We start from the raw sequence: 24,758 nt of genomic DNA, 5'->3' as shown, positions 1-24,758 counted from the left end.
TCTCTTTTCTTCATTTTAACATTATCTGGGCCTGTGTTCAATGGGAAGACATGGAACACATCGAAGAAGACTGAATCTTGCTCATAAATATTTGAGTTGTCACAGTACTGATTGTAACCTCATGTTCAGCAGTTAATTCATTATTTTTTTTCTTGCAAATTGTATTACTCAACAAATATTTGTTGTGGGGGCCGTAAATCACTGGGTCGGGCTTGATCGTTGGCAGTACTACAAACAGGAAGGTACAATGGCGCAGTGTTACTAATTTTCTGTTTTGGCCCGATACCAAAGGCCCTTCATATAAAAAGATTACTATGTCGTTTCATTATCTTTGTGTTGATACTAGAAATGTGAAGGATACAAGAAAAACAGCATCTATTTGGAATAATATTTATTCTCTAATAAAATTAAACTTTTTATTTACAGACCGCTTCACTACGGGTCGAATCTACTTCTACTGTGTATCACACTCGACCTTTATTCTTCCACCACTTCCTCCTCCTCAGCAAAGGGGCAAGAGGCCCTGATGGGAGGGCCACCTACCCGACGCCCCACATTAGGTCGCTGGCCACATTAAGGGAACTGTACAAGACCGGGTCATGACCCGAAAACTCGCATAACAAAAAGGCGAGTGAAAAAAAAAAAAAAAAAAAACGCCAGTATGTTTCTGTGCGTGGCGCCGGGAACATAAAGCCGCGGTTAGCTGAGGAGGTAACATGGACGTCAATCCTTTGGCGCCACAGGAACGGGTTTGGTGTACAACAAACGTACAGACGTACGTACACACGTGTATACACACACGCACATACACATCATTGTCGACCTACCCTGTGGCACCAAATCCGACGTCTTCACAACTGGTGGCATCTTACAATTTGGCACCCGACGGTGACAGCACTAAGAAAACAGTGCTACAAGTTTCGAGACACTAAGGCACAGTCGGTATTGACCACTACTACACGTGACTCAAACATCCTACGGGCGTCAATGTCAACAAATATCCGCCACGCCTTCACACAGATTGTCACCAAGACATCATTATTAACACCACCAACTTCATCATGAGCATTTTCAAAAGGTATACTAAGGCATAAGTTTCTTAGTGAAAATTCTATGTACAACCTCCAGTCCATGTCACAACATGGGTCACCTTCAAAAAAACTACTTATAACTTGGAAAAAAAGACGAGCAATTGACTTCACAAACAAAACATTTTTTAAAGAAGCGCAGCCGACGTCGAAAGGGGGCGACCCACAAGGCCGTTTCCCGATCTCGGCTCCGGCTTTACCGCGCCACATAACTCAGGATATGTATACTGTTTTTCTTTCTACTTTTGCCTAGAACCCCTAGCACGCCAAAGAACGTACAACTACAACTCCTCCTTGTGAAAAATGAGAAGAAAAAAAAAATTAAGAGACTGAAACACGACTAGAGTCCCGCAAAAAAATCGACGTAGCACCATGGAACCCTTTCGCAGTTTGGACACATGTTTTGGCTATCTCCTTCCCCAATCGCGGAACCATAAAACACGACTTCCTGACTCGGGCGTCTTGCAGTACTGTAACACACACCAGCAGCAGCACCCGACAGAACCAAAACCCATTCAACTCCACAAGTTACCAACCTTCAAAAACAATAACAAAAGAACGTGGACATGTGCAATGCAGATAACCCCACATCACCTTCAATCAACGGGCTGCACCAACAACAACAAGCGTCCGTTCCTTCATTACAAGCATTCCATTCCTCACCATACAAGTAATCCGACTTCATCACAATGACAACGCTACCACCATCATACACAAGTAGCAGATACTTGTTAAATCCTATGACTGAACAATAAGCGTGGGGTTTTGAGCTTTGAGGAAGACGAGGACTGAGAGGCGTCTGGTCGGCTTGGGGGAACGGAGAGGAGCGGGGAGAACGAGTTTAAGGAAGCTGAAGAGAAGGTTCACCTCCTCCAGCAGGCAATTTGACGCTTGTTCTTCAAGAAAACACTCAAAAAGACGGACGATGGTGGGTGAAAGGACACGGAAAAGAATTTTGGAATGTTCTAAACTCTACGTTAGATAAAAAACAAAGACCGACGAGGTATATGGACTGGGAAGGAGAGAGGGATGAGGTAAAGGCCGCTGATGGACGTATAGCTTGTTCCATGGCCGGAAGGAGGGAAGACATATGTGGCTTAATGACACACGAGACACAACGGCAACCATTGTACTATGAGTAAAAAGAAATTGACACTAAAAGAAAACTATTTGGTTAGTACATTTGAACTAAACACGTCCCTGTTCTGCGCTCGCGAGGGCCAAGCGTGTGTGTGTGTGTGTGTGTGTGTGTGTGTGTGTGTCACGGGGGAAGGGATGATTAAGAGGAGGGATCTCGATTACAACACGATCCCCAGGTCGAGACTCGCAAGTCGGACATTAATGATCACGACTCAAGTTGGGAACCTCCCAAAAAATATATAATGTATATACTCATGAAAACTTCTACAAGATGTCTCGACACTTCAAGAAACCTCTAAAAAGAGGTCTGGACCCCAAGAAGACATCTAACTGTGGCGAGATCCCGGAGGATCGCGACACGCGCGGGACCCCAAAGGAGGGCAAAGCCATTCGCAAGACCCCCAGAAGCTACACAAACTGTCTTTATTATTTCCTTACAAAGTACAAATCACAACCTCTCTAAGCTTTATTTTAGTTCGCTGCTCAAAAAAAGTGTCTACGTCACTACTACGTCACGGTCGAGCACACACACCTCTACGGACACAGCTTGTGGGCGTACTACACTACCCACGTCACTTAAACTAGATGTAAACACTCTAGCATGCATGCACGACCTACGCGCGCGCGCCACTGTTCACACGCTCACAAAACCCAGCTACAATATTTTCTCAATTTCATCCTCAAGGTGAGGCACTGATGCCGTGTGGACAGGGGCTACCTGACGATAAGGACGGCCCAGGGCCGAACCTCTTTTAGTTGCGAGGTTCGTCTTCTGCGGGTAATTCAGGTCGCCAGGGCCCCAAGTCCTCCAAAAATCTTCCACCCCTTCCCACCCTCTCCACAGCACACTGCTTGAATGGAAGACTGGTAGGAATGGGAATGAGGAATATAATGGAAAAGGACAAGGTGGTGAGCAGGGACAGAAAGGTGTGGAAGAATTGGTATACGGGGGAGGAAAGCGGGTGAGGGTTTGGACTTTAGGAGTAGCCACGAGCGTGCAACGTTCACACCCCCAGCACGAAACACAGCAGGTTCCTCCCTCTGATCGAGCTCCTTCTTCATCTGCTGCCGTCCCTGAAGGCCCACTGTCCCCGCAAGGACGCTAGGAACTTTGTGGGCGAGCGAGCGAGCGAGGCGTCACCATCAAGAAAGGCAAAGATAGTTCCTCTTCTGACGAGGCAAAGCAAGGCGGATCCCTTCCCCATCAATTAGGCCTTCTGTGTTAGAGGCTGAGGTATGTGCGTGTTGTGTCCAAGGTATCCTGTGGGGGAGGGGAGGCGTTCTGTTTCTCCCACTGACTCAGGGCGGCGTCCACCAGCATGTAAAGGCACTTGAACTTGTCCTGGTCGTCCTCCGGGGGCGTGGGTGGGGGTGTGACTTGAGGAGGTGTGTAGACGAGGTTGGCGTTGTAACCTGTCGCCTTATATTCTGTCTGGGGCACGTAGTGCTCGGGCGTCGAGGGCGGGTAGATGGGAGAGTCGTGGGGTGTGTAGACGGGAGAGTGTGTATCCCCCGGCGTGAACGAAGACGGGGACGTAGTGGCCTCGTTGCTCGAGTAGGAGGCTGGGGAGTGAGTGCTGCTGACTGCAGTGGTGTTGCTGGCCGTAGGGGTGACGGGGGCTTGGGCGGGGGCTGCGGCGACTGCATTGGTGGCTTGGACTGTGGCTTGGGCAGCTGGTGCAGCGTAAGGCACTGATGTGTGGTTGTCAGCCTCGTTGCCACAGCCACAGGGGCAGACGGCATCGAAGTGTGGTTTGGCGGAGACGCGCTGGTGCTCGGCTACCCAGGAGGCCACTCTCGACTCCATCGAGTAGTCGTAGTCGTGGTCTGGGAGGTCGGCCTCCCAGCGAGGACGGGGCGGGCGGTATTCGGGCGACGGGCGAAGTTCCTCCGTCGCGTCGACACGGTCCCTCGGGGAGACGCCCTTGAGTTTCTTGGCCCTGCGGGTGATGGTGTACTTCTCAGGGTCGTGGCCCTCGCGGCGGATGATCTCCGGCAGGATGCGACGGCGCGCGTTGATGAACCAATTGCACACCTGCAGGGGAGACACAGAAAAAGATTACCCTAAGTATGCTAGATACGGGACCAGGTCAACATACACAAACATAACCACGACTATCACGAACAGAATAGACTTATAGCACCAATAATATTTACCAAATTACAAATGCATGATAACATACTCATAATTTGCCGAACAATGAAAAAAATATTCAGGTATACTGAAATTCCCTTTTACATGGTCATAATACAGTTCACCTGACCCAGTTACTCAGTAACTACACTCACCTGCAGTACTGAAAGGTTGGCAGCCCTGGAGAGCTGGAGTTTCTCTTCATCTGAAGGATAAGCATTGTAGCGGTGCTCATAGAGCCACTTCTTCAGGATTTTCACAGACTCCTTCGGGAGGTTACCGCGCCTCTTGCGGGCCGCAGCCATCTTGAGGTACTCGTCGCCCCCAGAGGGCTCGTCCGTGCTCGATGAGGAGGACCGCTCGCGACCTGCAGGAGACAAAGAAGGACAAAACGTTAGACCAAATTTCGAAACCATTGCAACACTACGAGCTAATCACTTAGTACAAGAATGACATTTGTAACCGATACCAATAATCAAACATAAACTGAAAGTTCGACTTGTGATACAATGATCACTCGAAACCCATTTTTTTTTAATCTGGGGCTTGTGTACTGCCAACTACTGACCAGGATGTAAATTAGTTTACACAACACATAAGGAACTCGACGTCAAGAAAGGGGCGGATCTTGAGGTGACCAGGCTTTGTAGGTTCTAAGCATGACGAGACTCCCACACCCAGTCCTTTGTGCGCACATACAAACCTGCACTTAAGACTATAAATAAAACAAGACAGGTCTGTCATTCAGACGCGCAAGCGTGTCTACTGTAAGTAATACAGGAAAGGCGCAACAACTTAGTCATGTTGAAGTACGGAAGACAAATGAGTGGAAGGGTGGTGAGCTAAATACAGAGAACAGTTGGAGTTTTATTCACTGACGTTTCGTCCTTACCAGGACATTATGAAAGTACATGTTCATGTACTCTGAGAATGTCCTAGTAAGTAGGAAAAGTCAGTAAATAAAACTCCAACTGTTCTGCGTTTAGCTCACCATGTGTATGCGTTCTCACAATGTACATGAAGTAATGACAAAACCTGTTCGGCCACCTCAGCTATCAGTCTAATCCTGCCTCATACCCGGACCCCACGCCCTCTGCTACGGCGCATGCGCATAACGTCTGCGGGGCCGGACGGGGTGTGTTATCATAACCAATATAATAACAGTACACACCCCGGCCATGCGGCAATACCAACAGGTAGAATTGTCACTCCATTAGGTCTCACTACCACCCCAACCCACTCAGTTCTTGATATGATTTAAATACGAGAATGCCAATACAAAGGATACTCAAGACATTAACGAACCTGCGTGATTCTTGGTTTTCCATGTAAACAATGTCTGCCCAAACTAGACCTAAACAAGAATCGTGTACAGAAAGCTATTGGTGTAACAACGCACATTACACAGGACTACAAAGGAATATATGCCTGTCTGATTAAATGTAGGGTGGAGGACCCGTGAAGCTGAATATAGACTATGCAGCCAAGCTACATATATTTATTTTCAAGATTCTCTGATGGAGACAAGATGACAAGAACCCAAGGCTCCAGCACTTATCCTGTATATGACGGTTAGTGAAAACATTTGACACAGAAAATATATATATATTGTGAGGTTATGTTTCACAATCAATACGGAGGCCTGGAAGAACAAAGGGAGAGAGAGAGAGAGAGAGAGAGAGAGAGAGAGAGAGGGGGGGGGGGGGTTCCATAAGTCACACGGGCTATGCCAGAGATCGAGAGGGGGAGAGAGGGAGAGAGAGAGAGAGGAGAAGGGTTCCAACATAAGTCACACGGGCTATGTCAGAGATCGAGTCCTCCTGCTTAGTACGACGATCAGGAAAGGGTTTCGAACCCAGACCGTGCTGTCGATTGTCATGCGCGAGGGGATCTCGGCGTCGCGCGGGGCATGGCGATCACGGGCAGCTCGATCCGGCTCCAGGACACAAGAACACAACCCTCCAACTCAGCACCCGTTTACGTTGTACTTAAACATCTGTTCCAGTAAATGCCTTCACTTCGGACGGTTGGACGGTTAAGATGCACGACTGACATTAGTTTCGCCTGTTGAAGCATAATGCATCAGACCCGAAGATTTTTACTAGGATATTTGGGCGGCCTAAGACAAATATGCTATCTCGCTTATTGGATAAATCAATGTTAGCCAAAATGAAAATAACACATCACTTGCTCAGGAAGTGAACAGAGATGGGTGTAATCCTCTTACATATGTGCACCAGAATAGATCCATGCGGAGCACTTCCTCATACCACATAACTCACAATTCATCCGACCTCAATGAACCAAGCACCAGCCATACACTCCTAGCCCTTGGCAACAATCAGGTGACCACTCAATACCTTAAACATACACACACTCACTTGGATGACGCCTGAATCGGTGTTGGTAGTCAGGTGACTTACCAGTGAGATTTATCAGAAGCGACTGCGCCTGCGGAAATACCATCTCACACGAGTAGTTCTCGTGTCCCAGTGCAATGGAAAACCGGAATCATTATGTGTATGTGTGTGTATATATATATATATATATATATATATATATATATATTCCAGCTAGCGCATTCACTATACCGACACAGCAACCACTACCGCCAAATCTCTCCCTTCTTGCCCCCAAGTCTCCCACGGGAGACCGAAAAGGGATGTGAAAAAAGTAGGAGGGGGGGAGGGGAAAGAAGCTTCTGGATGATGCATGAGGAGAAGCGTCCGTATCAGACGGTAAAGCGAGTCGCTGACAGTGCTCTTGATTGAGCATCAACTCCTGACGACAACCACAACACTTTATTCAGAGAGAGAGAGAGAGAGAGAGAGAGAGAGAGAGAGAGAGAGAGAGAGAGAGAGAGAGAGAGAGAGAGTCAAAGGACAGGTTACAGTTGTTTAAAATGACATACTATCATCAGCGCGGTTGGGATAATGAATTCACCACGAACTCCTGTGATCACCCGCAGCCTTTACCCTCTGTAACGGTCAGATGCATTTTAGTGTTGTTCAGTAAGATTGCATTATAATTCAAGAGTAACGGTAAACAAATTTAAACCCAATCGAAATATAACGAATTAGTTTACTATGAGGCTAAAGAAAACCAAGGTGGCCTTTATATGATGTATTCGCACTGCTTATCACCTTGTGTTGTCATAGGAAATAATAAAAATGCACAACGCGCTGACAATGTTTAAATCATAGCATGCTATCTCAATGCCAAAACACTTTCTTTGGATATTCCGTCTTGCTGAATCTACAAGGTTACCATGGTTGCTGCAAAGAATTACCATATCCCGACCTTATCCGGGAACGGAAGCTTGATACCACTGGATTAAATGACGTACAAAACCAGTCGATAAGAAACGCATGGACTAAGCATACACTACAAGAAGTTTAATTCAGTTTTCTATTGTAGCAGACTCCATCTATACTTGTGTCCACCAATATCTCATCATTGCCAACCCAGTTCCCTTACCCCCACTCCTCTAGATCCATACCTTACACCCACAATCCCATGGAAATATGATACGAAGTGTTTATGGTCACAGGACCCTTCCCTAGATACAGTATGACACGCATTACTATAATCAATATCAGTGGCTCCTCTCGACTGTCATGTCCAGTGATGCTCTGATATCTCTAAGAATGCGGTCACATTCCACTATGTTGGTCTCCCTCACCTGTGGAATATGCATGATGCCACCATGGACATCTGGCGTGTCGTTGAATGGTTTCGGCGTGGAGCGACATGAACACCATTATCAAGCAGGATGTAACCACATTCAATGAGTGCACCGCTTCTCAATTCTTGTTGGACGGGAGGACTGTAAGATTAGCAGTTTCTCCGTGGCTGGAATATCTTAATACGCCACAATATCGTGTAAACTATTTTCAATATGTACACGCAATGAGCTGTCAGTAAATTACTGGTCTAAATAGTTTTATTACCTTACTGTGCTAAGATGTTTAACAATACGTGATTTCTTTAACAATGCGTGATTTCTTCACATGCATGCAATGCCACCAGTGTTGTCAATATGCACAAATCACGTATTGCCAGTTAATTACGCATTAAAAATATTATCTATTACATTACCTTGCACTTTAGTTGATTGTGACAGACTTCACTATTTTGTTTGATTGCCTAACTTTCTTTAATTTGTCTTTTTCCTAGCAAAAAAAAGTGTTTCTTTTCCTGTCACTTTTTTTACAGGCAACGTATACGATGAAGAAAAAATAGTTTTATGGCATACACAGGCAACGTATACGATGGAGAAAAAGTAGTTTTATGGCATACAGACGTTACTCAGGTACGAATATCGTCCTAATATGAATATTCACGCCGAACAGTTTTAAGACTTTTCCATAAAGATGACTCAGAATAGTAATACAAAAAGGAGATACAACCCAAGTTTGAACCATACGTAAATGTCAAACTATGAATGACAAATGGAGTAAGACAGTATTTCAAAACCGTTGTTTTCGTGTATACTACAACTGGGTACAAACACACACTGAATAAAAGTGTTGACAAGAACTGAAGTCAGGGTACACACACGTGACCAGTCTATGAGAACTGGCGGAAGTGCTAGTGATGAACGTTTGAGGCTTCCGGCAAATTCCTTCTATGCAAAGAAGGAAGTAAACATGCAGTCTCAGACTTGACACAAACCCTCCCCCTCAGGCGATGATCGAACGAAACCCCACCCAACTATATCACGGGTAACTGTACGTTTCAAATTACATGATAGCATACATGAAACATTTTTTCCCAAATCACCCGCCCCATCCCAAGAACACGCTTCCCAACCAAATTCCAAAGGCTAGTCACATTGTATCGGCTTTCAACCGTACCCACTTGTTCCCAAGCCACTTCAACTGACCAAAGTACGGTGCAATAGAATGTCAATGCATTTTTCAATGAAGACTTAATTCAACAATGTACCACGCCTTTGGCTCAGACGCACAAATGTTCGCATTTTGTGTAAATATAAACGAGAATCGAAATAATGTGGAACGTTGACATGACCCCCGAATGACGTCATTACAACAAACCTGAACCCGCCAAAATCAGGTTGCCAATACACATTATATGCGTCGAACAGGAACACAATTCCAATCATCAGGGTTGCCGCCTACACCGACCAACTTGTCTGATGGATAATCATATATTTATGTTGCTGCAAAGCAATTTGATTCCAACCAAGGAAACAGCGCGCAGGCTGCAAAGGGGAGCTGTCGTCCGTTGAGACCCAACCCTCCACCCGCTACCCGCCCCAGTCGTCTCGCGCAGTACCTTAGTAACGCAAGACCCCCCAACACTCCCCACGCCCCCATCCAGTCACCCCCCTTTTACACCCTCCCAACTTCGAGTCCCCTTATTCAGCACATTCTTAACAGACCCGCAGCGCACCCTCAATACACACGGAGCAGACGTACCCAGAGAAGGGGCTCCTCACGATCCTACCACCAACCTTTCCCTTCCTCTTACCGGAAGGGGGTCGGGACCAACCTCGCCTGCTGACCCAGTCAGTAGGAAAATATCGTCGTCAACGATTCACACACCCAATACGTTATCTGGTTTAACCATGAATATCCTTAGCTTGATGGAAATACTAACCAGGAATACTAACCACAGCATGGCCTATCACACCCACATTCTTAGCACGAAATATTAACCGAAGTCTGCCCCCAAGATAAAGCCACACTCTGCCCCCGGGAAAAGGGAGGGCCTCAGCCACCACACCAAACTAAAAATACCCCATCCGCATACTTGGAAATGCCAGGGTGCCAGATATGGGCCCAGACATCCCTACCTAGGCACAAACCACCTTAGGGAGAGGAGGTGATATACATAAAACAAACACCTGTTATTGACACAGATCCCGTGCACTTGCATTATCGCATAAAAGAAACATGTCAACGGGTGTCAATTGTAGAGGCGGACTAAATGACACGTCATGTGTTCGTAATTAACTAAGCAAACAAAGTCACCACAACACGAACCAAGTTCCATATTGCCAGAACATGACACACGTATGAAAACGCAAACCAACTACATAACGCCTAAATAAGAATTTCACAAAGGTAGTACACAAGCGATTACATACTCAGCACTACCAAAAACCTGTACCAGAATATCACCACCTGTCGCCCAAGCAGTGCCAACTGCCGACCAAAACCAGAAGGGGGTTGACTCACCCATACGGAAATGGAAACAGCAGCAAACACAACTGTAATATTACATTAGCACCAAAACTATTCCCGCCCGTCGAGTTTGTAATTATCACCTCAGTAGATAAATGTCTAAACACAACCAGAATAAACTATCAGAGAAAGGTTTCACTGATAACCAAAAAGGTTTTAAAAAGACACTTCGAATATTATCTATATTTTTCTGACAGTGCGGAAAACTTAAAAATCATTTCAATACAGGAAATCAGGCATCATAATGGGTTAAAATCAGCTAAATCATACTACTGTAATGACATACGTAGACTATGTGTTATTTCTATCTTAGCACAAACCTTATACGAGCCGACAGCAATCTAACAAAGCAACCGACAGTGAAGATAAACACGCGCGAGCCAACAAGGCCATCGGGAGACGAGCACACAAACAATGTACGAACATCACTGACAGATGCGTCCACACACACGCCATAACACAAACACCCCCATTGCAAAATCAGTACAACAACTTCAAAATTACCATGAAACTCCACTTCTGTCTTGTGAGCGCACAAATAAGAAATTAACAAGGCTCATGGATTTGGTTGCACATTATGTATATAAGATATCCAAGGCCACCTTACCTGACTGGCAGACACCCACCTCCCACACCTGAGAGAACGGCCACAACGGACAACGTGCTAACCTGACAGATCCATCCACGTGGTTTACTGATATACCTGAAGAACCCTTATGTCAAATGCAATGAAACGACGGAGAAATGATGATCACCACATAAAAAATACAAAACCCACCCCAAAAATGAAAATACACGGGTGAACATAATCAAATAAGAAACTACTAAAACCATTATAATCAAAAGACGAACCTATTTTTCGCAGAGCGCGCTGTTACAGTAGATGACATTGTCGACAGGCCACCAGTGACGTGCGCCAGACGATCATTTATTTTTATTCGCACGAGACATTATGACCATAAACAAGCATATGAAAGAGGACTTTTATTGGGCTCCTTTTTCTCTACTAGTTTGGCGATCACTATAGCGTTATCCACGTAAAGAAGAATAGCATAACTTATACAAGCTCACGCGCGGCATTCCCGTCGACAACCCCCCCAACGAATTTCCATTGCGTGGCGCACAACTTCCCCTGGTGTTTGACAGAACAGCATCAATGCATGACGCCTCGGGTGAATACATTAATTGTGGTAACAAGAAAACACAACTAGGGCATTAAAGTTATTATCGTGTGGGCGGGGAAATTCAGATTCATAAAATAATAAACATAAAAAAACAGCCAACCGAATTCGAAGCGTGGACCCACCCATCAACGTTCTATAACCGTCGCCCGGTGTATCCAGCATAAACTCGGCACAGCCGAGAAATAACCCTACATAACACATTATATATATCACACCGTACGTAGTGTTAACACCAGTGTAGGCATTCAATTATAATTTACAAAAACATAGCATGTTAGACCAATGAAAGCAGGCGTATAACGTAAACGCCCCCTATACTGTTTGAAGCACTTATGAAAGTGCACAAGATTCTACCTTTGTTATCTTCAACTCCATGGTCAATATTCCCAGGTTGTCGCAGGGAGAGAAAATGAAAACTGATTACCCGCGAATGAAGAGCAGTATTTACGGCGGTGCCTTTCCATTCGCCTATAAGAAATCACCTTGACCGTTACGAGACTTGACAACCCCAACTGACAGTTGGCTGAACGGCGAACATCAGTCTACGTAGAGCAAACGCCCCCCATCCCCAACTCCGTCCGAGAACCACGAACGGTTGAGCATACAGCCATCAAGTCTGGGTGATATACTTGAAACATCCTCTAGACCACACCAACCGACATGAGTATTCAATTACAAGCACGATCAAGTCGCCATGAACAGTGAGAGGACGTTCCCATGGCATTTCATATTACATAACCTCCCATTCAAAATTTAAATACAATCTATTTCTTGAAATGTGCAGGATATGGCTGCAATCATTCAAATCGACAGCCTAAATAACGAGGTAGACACTAACATATCTAAACCTGGGGATAAAACAGTTGGAACCGACTGATAACACTGTTGGAGTAAATACTCCAGACATTCCGATAAGATAAACCCAAGGCTGAAGTAGCAAGGTAGTATACATCATGGTTGCTCGACGATCTGTACACTACTCCAAGAAGTTATAACCATAATATAACGAGAAAAGGTAACCACGAACTGCCCAGCATAAACTACTTTTCCTTTTAAATTTGACAGAAACTTCCTCCATATACTCATAACCCCCCACCAACTACATGCCCACCTCACAGATGGCCAGCCTTCGTATTGGCCTGGAGAACAAAAAAATGCATGCGAACTGTCAAACCCAAGTCAGGCAGGTCCCAATCCTGGCGGCAGCATATAGACACAGGGCACTTTGCGGCACAAAGGACAAACCCGTGCTCCCAAGGGCAAAACGCGGACGGCGTGCGTAACGCCCGATCTACCTCCTGCGCAGGGACAGGAGACAGCCGCCACATTCCTCTCACTATTCACCTGAGCCATCTGTCGACACTTCTCCCACTTGAGTAGAAACCCGAAGCCTAAAAGAAAAACAAACAAAACCATCGACACTTGCCTCTCCTGCGGTAGACAGCGCCCACTTCCTCCTCCATCTCATCCTCGAGTCTCTCCTTCAGGTAATCCATGCTTCCAAGACTCAACATACACAATCAAGGGACGACTTCGGGAACCACGAATTTGGACCAACAGACACTTTTTCGCGGACACGATGCGGCGGACCTCGCACTATCCTAGGCCACAGCACACATACTGACACACACTGGGCCTTGTATTTGGTTCTAAACCTCCGAGAGACGCCCGTGGCCTCGCGGAAGTTGGCAACTGTCCACGTGGTTGTCAACTGATCGGTATGGGTGCCTTCACTGCTACATACGGATCTCACGATCACCCGTACTATATGTCAGTCTCCGAAACACTAGCCGTGGGAAGAATGTCACCGTGTCACTTGTGACAAACTGAGCAAGCAGACTGACAGACCCACGTGGTGGTGGTGATGGCGTTACTGGTGCTGCTGCTGCGTTTCCCGCGTCGAGATCTGTCAGAAGCTTCGGCCACCACAACACAACAAATCCATTCCCATTCACTTTCTCTACAACGTAACCGTTCCGCTGTGTTCCTGCGAGATATCTCACACACAGACACACATGTACACAGAGACGCAGTGTCCACTACTATTGTAAGGTCCACGCAGAATGAGTGAAGAAAACCAACACAGGAGTGCGTAGAATAGTTCCGTGCGCACGTCGGGAGAGGGCAGCCTGCTTCGGGCCCACGTGGTCGAGCAACTGTGGGCAGGCGCAAGAGGCCGCCGCGAGGCGCCCAAAGTCGTCGTATCGCAACAGCAGCAGAGGGGGTGGGAGAGCGGAAGGGGAAGGTCGATCAGGTCTCCCAGGCGCTTTACTGGGGATGGGGGGAGGGACTATGGGAGGGAGGTTGGGGGGGACAAGGAGGAAGGGGGTGAGGATAGGTGGTGGTAGAGGAGGTTGCCGCGATGCCCAGGCAAGCCTTCAGTGTTCCTCAACCTTTCCCCCCCACCTCCCCTCCCGCCGTCTACCAACACCACTTACTGTCTCCCCTCCGCCTCCTCCCTCCCACCCTGTTCCCTGCCTCAATCTGCTGAAGCAGGCTCCCCCTACTCCCTCCCTCCCTTACCCGTCCTACCCGCCAGACCTTGAAGTCTCGGTCCTTGGAGGATGGAGGAGGAGCGGTTGAGGAGAAGGAGGGAAGATTAGAGACGTACGAGAGGGGAAAAGAGACCGGGGGAGGGGAGGGGAAGACAGAAAAGAAGGACGAGGAAAGACTAAGAAAGCATAACGGGGGAGAGTGTCCGGGAAAATTGGGACAATTTCTTACAAATGCAGTTTAGGTGATGGAGTTTGTTGGAGAGGGAGACGAGGCGCAAAGACTGGAGAAGGGGGTTGAGGTGTATGTGTTTGTAGAGGGGAGAATGAATTGGATGTGTAGGAGTGAGGAAGAATTAAAATTAGTATCAACAGCCGAAGACTGGCCGCCCGCATGGTAGAACTGTGCGTACAGTATACAGTGCTTTGTCATAGCATGCTAGTGAGCTTGAATGTGGAGTACGTGTCCTTTTCCAATCATTTGGCCGTTGCCCTCTACATACAGGGCAGGGGGGCTCCCTTCATATTGTTTACATCACAAATGTCTACCTCGAAAGGTTAACAGTAAGTTAGACCAAGACACTTCGAAATGGATTTGATATGCATCTCTCGGTGCACTGCATGGGAAACATTTACTTCCTTTATATTTTTATACCAAAAGCAAATGATGCATCATATTCTAAGCGTATACTCATATTGACAGAAGTATATAGAATGTCAAAGTCAGCCAAAGATATACAAATGCACATCATAGTAGAAATAACCACCCCGGGCAGACACCAATGCAGTAAACACGTACGGTACGCTACATACCACAGGCGCCCTTTACCAAAACTCACACCATAAGTTTACCACCCGAGGTCACTAACACTTACCAATATACAAAGTGCCTCTCAACCAGTACCATGATGTTGCCATAATCCCTACACAACTCAATGGCATGCCAGAGGCGACGGAGTGGCATAGTTGCGTCACAGGCCTTCCTTCAACGGCTTACACGCCATGGCGGGGGCCCGTAACACCGTTAAGTGCAACTCCTGCTTCTTCTGCAACAACGTCCTACTCTACATAGTTCTGGCGAGAGGACTTTAATCCCTTCAGGAATAGTTTTATTTTTTCAGCAAATCATATTCTACTCTTGGCCAAGTATTTGTATTCCTTCAGAACTATAACGTCTAAAGCATGGTGTCGGACTTGCTGATGTCACAGCATTCTATCCGTGCACTACCGTGACTGGGTTCTCTTCTGACTGGCGTAAAACAATCTTTATCTCCTCAACGCCATGATAACCACACTCCACAGATTATTGCCGTGGGTGCCTCCATAGAGTGAGAACGAGTCAAACAAAGTGCGATTCCATCAACAGACTCCCAACCCATAAAATTGGCAAGTGTTAGACACCAAAATGCACGAAGGTAGATTAATAAAACCACTGACAATATTATGACAACAAGTCTGGTATTACTTCTAATGAAGTGCGAAGTACGAAACATTCTGAAAAAGACTGGGACACTCGGCAGCTGAATGAAATACTTAAACGCGTCACCGAACGGTGAATTTGTATTGTCACCAGACTTCCATGAACTTTCGTTACCATCTCTCCAATTCGCAAAAGATTCCAAGTTTTAGGTGAATAATTTCGTATTCAGGCAGCCCAAATGGATGCAGTGCATTAAATCACGTTTGTTACAGTGCGTACTGAGATCATGGCGGAAGACGGGATAAATAATGTAAACAAAATTATGCAAATAGGTGACTGGGAAAAACGCGGTAACGGCCTAACTTGAGGTCTAAACTTTCTCTACAACACTCAATAATGAGCATCTCGAGATACCCTAATCAATACGTTGAAGTCATGCAGTTGCAAAACATTAATCCCTATAGGAGTAAAATAGCTGAAACCACCACACGCATAGATATACTAGGAATCACTTCGCTTCTGACGTATTGTAATACTAAACTATAGGTGCTGTGAGACTCTTTTCATTTTAAGTGTGCAACTAAGAATGAAGCAATTAATTGCGAAATTGCGTGAGGATGTTAAAAGAAAATTACTGTGTGCTGCTCAAACCATGTCAGATTTTTATTTTCTTTCATCTTGGTACTAATGATATAATCCTCACTAGCGTTAAATGAACACTTCTTCACGGATTCCATTTTTCTTCCTTCATGTTCGCGTGCACCTTCTACCTTCTACCATCATCTATTATATTCCCTGAGAAGTCTGAATGGAACTGACATTAATAGCTACATTATACAGACACAAATACAACGCGTGCTGCCATAGCTGTTGTTATTATTATGATAATACATGCATGTTCAAAACAATGAGATGGACAAGTCATTAGAATTCTAGCCTGTGTCAAATACAACATTCTTGCTTGTATACCGTAAAGTATAAACTACCACCTTTTTGTAAACTTTCTGCTTTTAAACCTTCACTTGCATTAAAATGAACTTGAAATTATTCATTTATCTATTCACATTTAATTGACGATTATTCTTTTGAAACTTGCCAGTTGCTTGACAATGAACTTTAAATAATTTTATTCATCTATTCGTCTGTTGAAAGTTGCCAGTTGCTCTAAAATAAACTTAAATGTATTTGTTTATTTATTAATCTATTCAGTGTGTCATCATACTGTTCACATATCATGATACTACAATGGAATCAGAAGACAATGTGCAAAGATAAATTCTTTTATTCACATATAGAAAGAAGTACACTTGACATTTGTTTCCGACTGACATTTGTGCATTAGAAGCCTCGTGATATTTCCCGAGTCGCTCGTGCCCATGGACTATGTGGGATTTATGACATTTCCTGTCTCGTATGACCGTTCTAAGTATCATAACAGTGTCATGAGGATAATCGGCATTGCACCGGATATTACAATTCGCATTCCATGCAAGGACGTGTCCTGTAAGAAACGAAGCCCAAACTAGCAAATTCATTGGACCATGCGTAGAGCATCGCTGTTTCCAGATTACAATCTCCTCCCGTTTTCTCCGGAAAGAATTCTTCTTGAGCTTCCCTAACCCCACCACTGCCTCTCCCTCCCCCACCTCCCCATCCAATCTCCTCGCCCACTTCAAGCGGCCCTAAAACCCAACTTGTCTCTTCTGATCTGACCTGCTTCCTACCACCATATACCTCACCCTTCTCACCCCAAACCCAACTCCCAGCCCGAGGCATAGACCTAAGTCACCAAGCTGGAGATAGTGTGCATGCAGGTTGCGGGTATGCTCGCCTTCCCCACACAATGGCACGGATACTACCGTGAGTGGACATTTGACCCGTGGACGTTTGGACCACGGGGACACACAAAGAAGCCATATTTGTTTATGATTTTAACTTTGAAGCCATGTTTGTTTATGATTTTAACTTTGAAGACATATTGTTTATGTTTTTTATTTCCTGTTTATATTATGTATATTCATACGTTTCATATTCTAATATCATATTTTGCAATATGCTATTCTCTCAATGTCCTGTTAAATTTTGCAGTCTACTGTCACATTTTTATATTTCAGTATCACGTTTGGTAAAATGTTTCTTAATGTCCTCTTGCTTTATATATCATACTTCACAGTTGTTGTTTCTATGTATTCTTGCTTATATTTTACAGTTTGTTGTGTTATGGCACAGCCTACCTAACATGTGTCAATTCACACCACGCTAGCCTGTAGCCGATCTGCTCAATAGATGTTAAGCAAACACGCTTATCGTGCAACTTGCCTTCACGACCTTGTAACTGCCTGAATGAAAGCAACTAGATAAACTCCCAGTCCCTGCGTGGTATCAGCCATAACCTTCGAAGTGGACGGCTCAGTGTGTATGTGGTCGAAATATACGGTTTATTCTGTATCTCAGCTTATCTTTCTCCGAGAGTGGGTTTAAGTTTTATCTTACTCACGTGCTACAACATCTGAACTTTGCAATGTTCTGCAAACATACACGAGCGCGTTCATTACGTTCAGGACAATTTTCAGTTTCATATTTTGTTCTAGACCTAAATGTCCTACAATAGTGGGCCATTGGTCCTAAGATAATCGATTTCCACTGCTCAGATGCGGGGGGAGGGGGGCTTGCCGTTATCTGGGAAACTACACGAGCATGCGTGAAAGTGGAGTAATTTACATTTGGGCCAGGCTTTCTGGTTTTAAATAATTTATATATTGAAAATTAATAAAGAACTAAAGTACGTAGAACATGAGTAATGTTTATATAGACAATGTCCTGTATGCTATGCATTTGAACAGATGTAGGCCAATCAGCATAACTGTCTACTTTGTCCTTGATTCAGTCTGAAAGAAGCGGTCTGTTGCCGTTCCCAGCCTCTTACGTAACGAGAAGTACGCCTTGAAGTAGTTTCTCTCGTTATACAACAAACCTGCATATTACGTTACCAAATACGGCTTCCCAGACGGAAAGTAAACAAACAATAAAATTGGGGTGGGGGGGGGGGAGGATTCTTTCACAGGCAGATTTCTGGAGTCTCTTATATGCCCGAGATTCCATTGAATACTTCCCTCCCCTGTGCCACAATAGAGCCACTCCCTCTGGCCCACGAGCGCCTATTGTCAACCTCAACAAGTGCCACAGGACAATTCTCCAAGGCCGCAGACAGTACACGGGGACCTTCGGCGGCCGTACTTGAGCTTATGTTCGTCCTCGGCCCCTCTCCCTCCAAATCCAGCGGCCCGAGGCCCGGAGCGTCATACCAGCGGGTCCACCACGTGGTTGCGGTAGTCCCACGTGGTTGTGGCTCGACTGCGTCAAGAGCCATTGCGGCCCAGGCTGCGGCTGCGGCTCACCCGAAGTTTGCCTTGCGCCAGGAGGAGGAGGAGGAGGACGAGGAAGAGGAGGCTCCTGCGCAGCCCCCGACGCGCAGGCAGACCCAAAATAACCGGGCAGAGACATGGTTAGCAGTAGGTGTACAAGCAGCGCAAATGCGCCAGGACACAAGCAGAAGGGATTTGCATGCAAAGGCGCGCATGGATATGTATACACGTATAGGTTAGCGGTATGGAGTCGTATCTACAGCCGTCACGAGCTGTCACGCTGACGTACCGAGTTTGCGCCATGTACATGCCGTTGGTGTCCCCGCTGAGCATGGGAATGAGTGTACGTGCTGTGTGCACAAGGTCACAGTATTGCCTGTACATCGAATATACGACCTCTTGAGCACTCATTCGGGAAAATTAATAACCGGAGGATCAAGAGTCCAGCACTTGATCCAAGACTGGCTGAGGTCTTTAGGTGAACACTATCTGATGCCAAGTGTTAATATACATATTCAGAAACACCGTAAAGGAGTTAACGTATGCTACGATTAACCACTTTCCACACTACGCAGGGATGCAAAGGGGATGTCATCCCACGGAGAATCACACTGACACGCGCGCGCGTTTGAAGAATGTGAAAAAAAAAACAGGTGCGTAAACACCTGGGACAAGTTTTTAGACCCATGCATGAACTTAAAACAAAGCATGAAAATGAGAGAATAAGACATGACCCCACGAGTCCTTCCTGTACGATATAATCAATGAAAAAATATTAAGTAAATACATACACAACATTGCGCGTGGGTGACGGGTCAGTCTGTATATACCCTACACTAGACATGTCAAACTGAGAGTGCTTGAGGGGGATTGTGTCCAGGAAGGATTATGTCCGGACACTCTTGCGGCTACAGTACCACGTGTCATCCTGAGGGCCACACAGCTATTTATCCATTACAACTAACCGAAGCAATTTTATAAAATCTATTGCAGAATACTATTTTTCTTAAATTAAGAAATATTCAACGCCTTTCATGAATACAAAATAATAAGTAGTTTAAAAAATAAATAGTAGCATATAATACGGAGCTGCCTAGTGTAGCCTTATGGTCTCTTGCAGTCTCCTTCATTCTTGTGTTCTTCTAAATTTGCAGTAAGTATGCTTACTCCTTACCTTCTAATTTAGTATTTCTATTGGTAATTGCTGCTGAAAACTCCTATATTAAGTCCAATACTTGTTAAAAAACATAAAAACAACGCACAAATTCCAAAGGAGCACTAAACTGAACTTCTGAAGAAAGAAGTAGCAGCTACGTTCAGAACGTTTGCACACTGTCATCTATTCTCCCGTTTTATTTCACTTGATAACATTATTCTAATTTTACTTACGAAGATGCATTTTATCTTCGTGAGTGAAATTAAAATAATATTATTTCAATTTCACTTAAGATACATTATACCTTCGTAAGTAAAATCAAAATAATATTACTTATTGTGCGTGTAGAGACCTTTTGTGGGACCCGTGGAGTGCTTCTAAAAGGCACGTCTGACATGTCTGACCTAGACGATCTCTGAGCTTTCCGGTGGGACGCTGTCACCCAGAACGTCAGGCTCGCACGCGCGCGCGCACACACACACACACACACGACTCAATGGCGCAGTTGGTAGAGTTCCTGGCTGCCACTACGGTAGTCCGGGTTCGAATACCGCCCAGGGCTGAAATAATTTCAGTATCGCTACGCTGCGAGTCTATTTTTCTTCGTCCATTTTTTCCATATACCCATACCATCCTTGTATTCTTTGATCAACACCATATATCCTTCTTTCCGCCCCCGCTCTCTGCACCGCCTCATTTCTCACTCTATCTATCCACGTAACCCCGACCATACATCTTAAGCGCCTCCTTTCAACTTCCCTTAAATTTCAAACCTGTCGCGGGACAAAGAATAATAAACAGAGAGTGACTCCGCACACTATATATGACTCGGACTATATATAGACGACAAGTACCTGTTTAACCACGATACAATACAGTAACCTTGTCTTTTTTATATACTGTGTTGTTTTCGAATGCAAAACAACTTCGTCTTACAGGACGCCTACCTCTCCACGGAGACACGTGGTTCTTCCAAGACGATCATTGCGTTTAAGTAGGTCAAGAGTTCCTACGGTTCGTGTAATACGCTTAACCATTCCCTTGTCCTGGTTCTCTCGTGCAGAAGACCCGCGGCCCCAAGGTAACCGGCCACCAGTTCATCCCACATCACTCCGTAAATATAATGGGTGCTACTTTAGCGTGTGACCTACATTACAAAGGATTACAAAGGAGGGGCATGCCGACAGGAGACCTTTTGGTCCATAGCTAGGTCGGATGCGAAAAGAAATGGTAATGATAAATAAATAAGTAAATAAATAAATAGATAAATAAATAAATGAATAAATAAATAGATAAATAAATAAATAAATAAATACATAAATAAATAAATGAAATAACAATAATACAGATAATAAATAAAATAAATAAATAAATAGGTAAAGTTAAATAATAAACAAACAGGTAAATGATAAATGGTAATAAATGAACGGATAAATAATAGTAGTAAATAATCAAATAGATAATAATAAACAGACAAATAATAAAAAACAAATAAACAAATAATATAAAATAATTGACACTCATTACAGCTGTCTTCCTGCATTGCCTCTGACTGTAGTATTAAGGGGTTATCACACTGGGCTATTTTTCCTCCAACCTCCAATTCATCGGCAGTACCGACCACCTCCAAAAACTTTTCAGCCGTAAAATCACCAGAAGAAGAAGTCGCACGGAGTGCACGATTCTTCTTCAGTGTGTGATCTACATTTGTCGTCTGGAAAAGGTGAATGATAGTAAAGAATAACGCGTTCTGTACCTTTTCCTGAGTTGTGGCTGCACTTTGGGAACAATCGGATTGTGTTTCTCGGCCAACTTCGTCTTAATGTAATGTTTGAAGGACACAAACTCAAGAAAGACCCATGCTTCTGGCAAAGTCTGTATACGCATGACAGTTCAACCTGTCACTGGGATCGGAAACTCAGTCCACGGCAAAGGTATAACCTTACATCCTCTGACTCCCTTCATTGATTACAAAGGATTACAAATCACAACGGCGGAGCATGCCGACAAGAGACCTTTTGGTCCATAACTAGGTCGGATACGAAAAAAATATATAATAATGATAAATAGATAAAAATAAATGAATGAAAATTATAATAATAATGATAATAATGATGATGATGATGATAATAATAATAATAATAATAATAATAATAATAATAATAATAATAATAATAATAATAATAATGATGATGATGATAACACAGCAGTCTTAATTCTGGCTAACCACAGTCAAGTGTTAAACGTCACTGCGGAAGTGGATACGACGATATCAGTCAACTCCTTCGCTACGATCAATTAAGATATCCATCGAAGGATGTCGACGCGCGAGGCGACACTCAATGTACTAGAGCGTCTCCTGAGCATTCAGCAAGTCATCATGACCCGTGCTTCGGACTCTCGCACAATCCCGATTCGAACATTCAGGAACGCGGTTCAGACATGCAGGGACATGATTCGAAATACTCATGAATGTTCCCCTCGAACACTTGTGAACGTGCTCCGAACACAAAGGAACGTGTATATATTATTAACGGATGTGCTTTGAGTACGTACGAACGTACATTGAACATCCACGGTTGCCATACGCCATTCACGAATGTGCTTCAGATATTCACAGTCTAGGTTCGAACATCTTGTAACATATTTTTCAAGTGTTCATAAAAGAGCTTTGAACACTTATGAACCCGTTATGGGCACCCACGAACGTGCCTCAAGTCTTTATTGTGCAATCAATTAGCAAATGCAAGACTTCTGTGATCAGTGAGGTGACACGACACTTGACATTATTTGACAAGTTCATAATTTCCTCATCAATGAAAGATGATGTGCAAGCATGTATGATACAGAAAGAGGAAATTACACCCACATAGGAACTTAAAGAAACAAGCGCATATGCATCAGCATATAAATGACATGCTGTAGTGACAGAATCGACAGCATGTGAGCATAGAATGGGTCATGAGGGCGTCGAATCTTCTGTCAAGATCTTTATGTACTCCATATACTTGGCGTTTGCTTGATTATTTTTCTTTTGTTTCCCTTTTTAGGTTACCTAAAATCGGGTGATGGATTCGAGTGTTGGATAAGATCCTCAAAAACAAGCAACCTTTGTTGGTTGGTTCAGGAGACCAAAGTAACTGAGATAGACCGAACGACGAAGTCGCACGACGTCATAACTGCTGCGCTCCATCGAGCTGCTCAACTCATTTTTTGTTCACCAGACCTGCCTGCATTCCTCGATGGTTTCTTACACCTCAACGCGCCACACGTTCCAGGCGCACAACCGAAGGACATTAGTCCACACACACACCACGCATATATGTTACACACGCGCGCATTTGCACGTAACTTGTGAAGACGTATGCAAATAAGTCATCGTGCTTGTCTAAAAATATCTACATAAAAAAAACCTAAAAAACTTCTGCAGTTTCACATAAACTGGTGTTCCACAGACTCAAATACTTGCACAGACACAAATGCGACAAATGTTACAGACTAAAATATTTGCACACAGACACAATTGTGACATATTCCAGGCGCACAAACGAAGGACATTAGTCCACACGCACTCGCAGTATATGTTACACACGCGCGCATTTGCGTGTATCCTGTGAAGACGTACAAGTCATCTTGTGCATGTTTAAAAATATCTACATGAAAAAAACCTTCTGCAGTGTCACATAAACTGGTGTTCCACAGATTCAAATACTTGTACAAAGACACAAATGCAAAGGAGATAAAAATGAGACACGCGCGCGAGGTCCGATATGCTTGTGCATGGCTCAATGCATTTATACAACTACCGTCTTAGACACACACAAATATGCCTTGCAGGTAATACGAAAAAAGGTCATGCATGTACACATTTGTACATTCACATATTTCATGTGCACAACCGCTGAAAACAGACTCTAATCCCACATATATGTAGGACAGTTGCTCAGCGGACACTTGATCCGAGAAAAAGTAAATAACGGACAATTGTTCACTTTTTTCAGTTACATGTTTTTCTAAGGCCTAAGTTGAGCCTTTTATAAATTGTGTGAAGACCAATTTCTAATTCTCCGTACCCCGTCTAGCCACTACGGCGGTCCGGGTTCGACTCCCTCCCAGGGCTGAAATAATTTCAGTATCACTTCGCTGCGGGGGTGTTACTCCAACTCTCGTGGGCGGGGAGTTGTGTGTGTGTGTGCGTATAAGGTCACAGTATTACCCATAGATCGGCCATACGAGCTCTGAGCTCTCATCCGGGAGGTTAATGACTGTCAATCACGAGTCCAACACGTGATCCAAGACCATGGTGAACATGCAAACTTCGTGAGGGTTTCCCACAGTATATGTTACAAATATCCTTCTCCCCCTCACACCCACACACGCGCGCACACGCATGTACACAAAAAGCATTAACGAAGTAACCTTGAGGCAACTGGAATATGAGAATAAGTTCCCCTTGGGACGGCTAAGGTTATCAACATGGATTTGTCCCATCCTTTGCCGAAGAGGTGTCAGAACGGTGATCAAAATACTATGTCGGCAGCCAGAATACAAAGATAAGTACCCAAAGGTT

General features: G+C 44.6%; 1 protein-coding gene across 3 annotated transcripts in view; it reads right to left on the bottom strand.

The window, feature by feature from the left end:
* Positions 1 to 382: 382 nt before the first annotated feature.
* LOC143021425 (uncharacterized) overlaps positions 383 to 24,758 on the bottom strand; it is a 175,701-nt gene continuing 151,325 nt past the window's right edge. For 2 of the 3 annotated variants that reach the window (XM_076178877.1, XM_076178876.1), the window contains exons 2-3: positions 4,518 to 4,729; positions 383 to 4,263 (exon numbers count right to left, since the gene is read on the bottom strand). In XM_076178877.1, the coding sequence (XP_076034992.1) occupies positions 3,451 to 4,263; positions 4,518 to 4,729 (1,025 nt within the window). In that variant the 3' untranslated portion in view covers positions 383 to 3,450. Of the gene's footprint in view, positions 4,264 to 4,517; positions 4,730 to 13,181; positions 13,932 to 24,758 lie in introns of those variants that run through there. The other variant, XM_076178875.1, reaches the window with a different exon arrangement.

Source organism: Oratosquilla oratoria, chromosome 42, assembly GCF_046742065.1.
Source record: "Oratosquilla oratoria isolate Oo_2021 chromosome 42, ASM4674206v1, whole genome shotgun sequence".
In the NCBI taxonomy this organism is placed as follows: domain Eukaryota; kingdom Metazoa; phylum Arthropoda; class Malacostraca; order Stomatopoda; family Squillidae; genus Oratosquilla; species Oratosquilla oratoria.
This window is presented reverse-complemented; position numbering and strand designations above follow the sequence as displayed.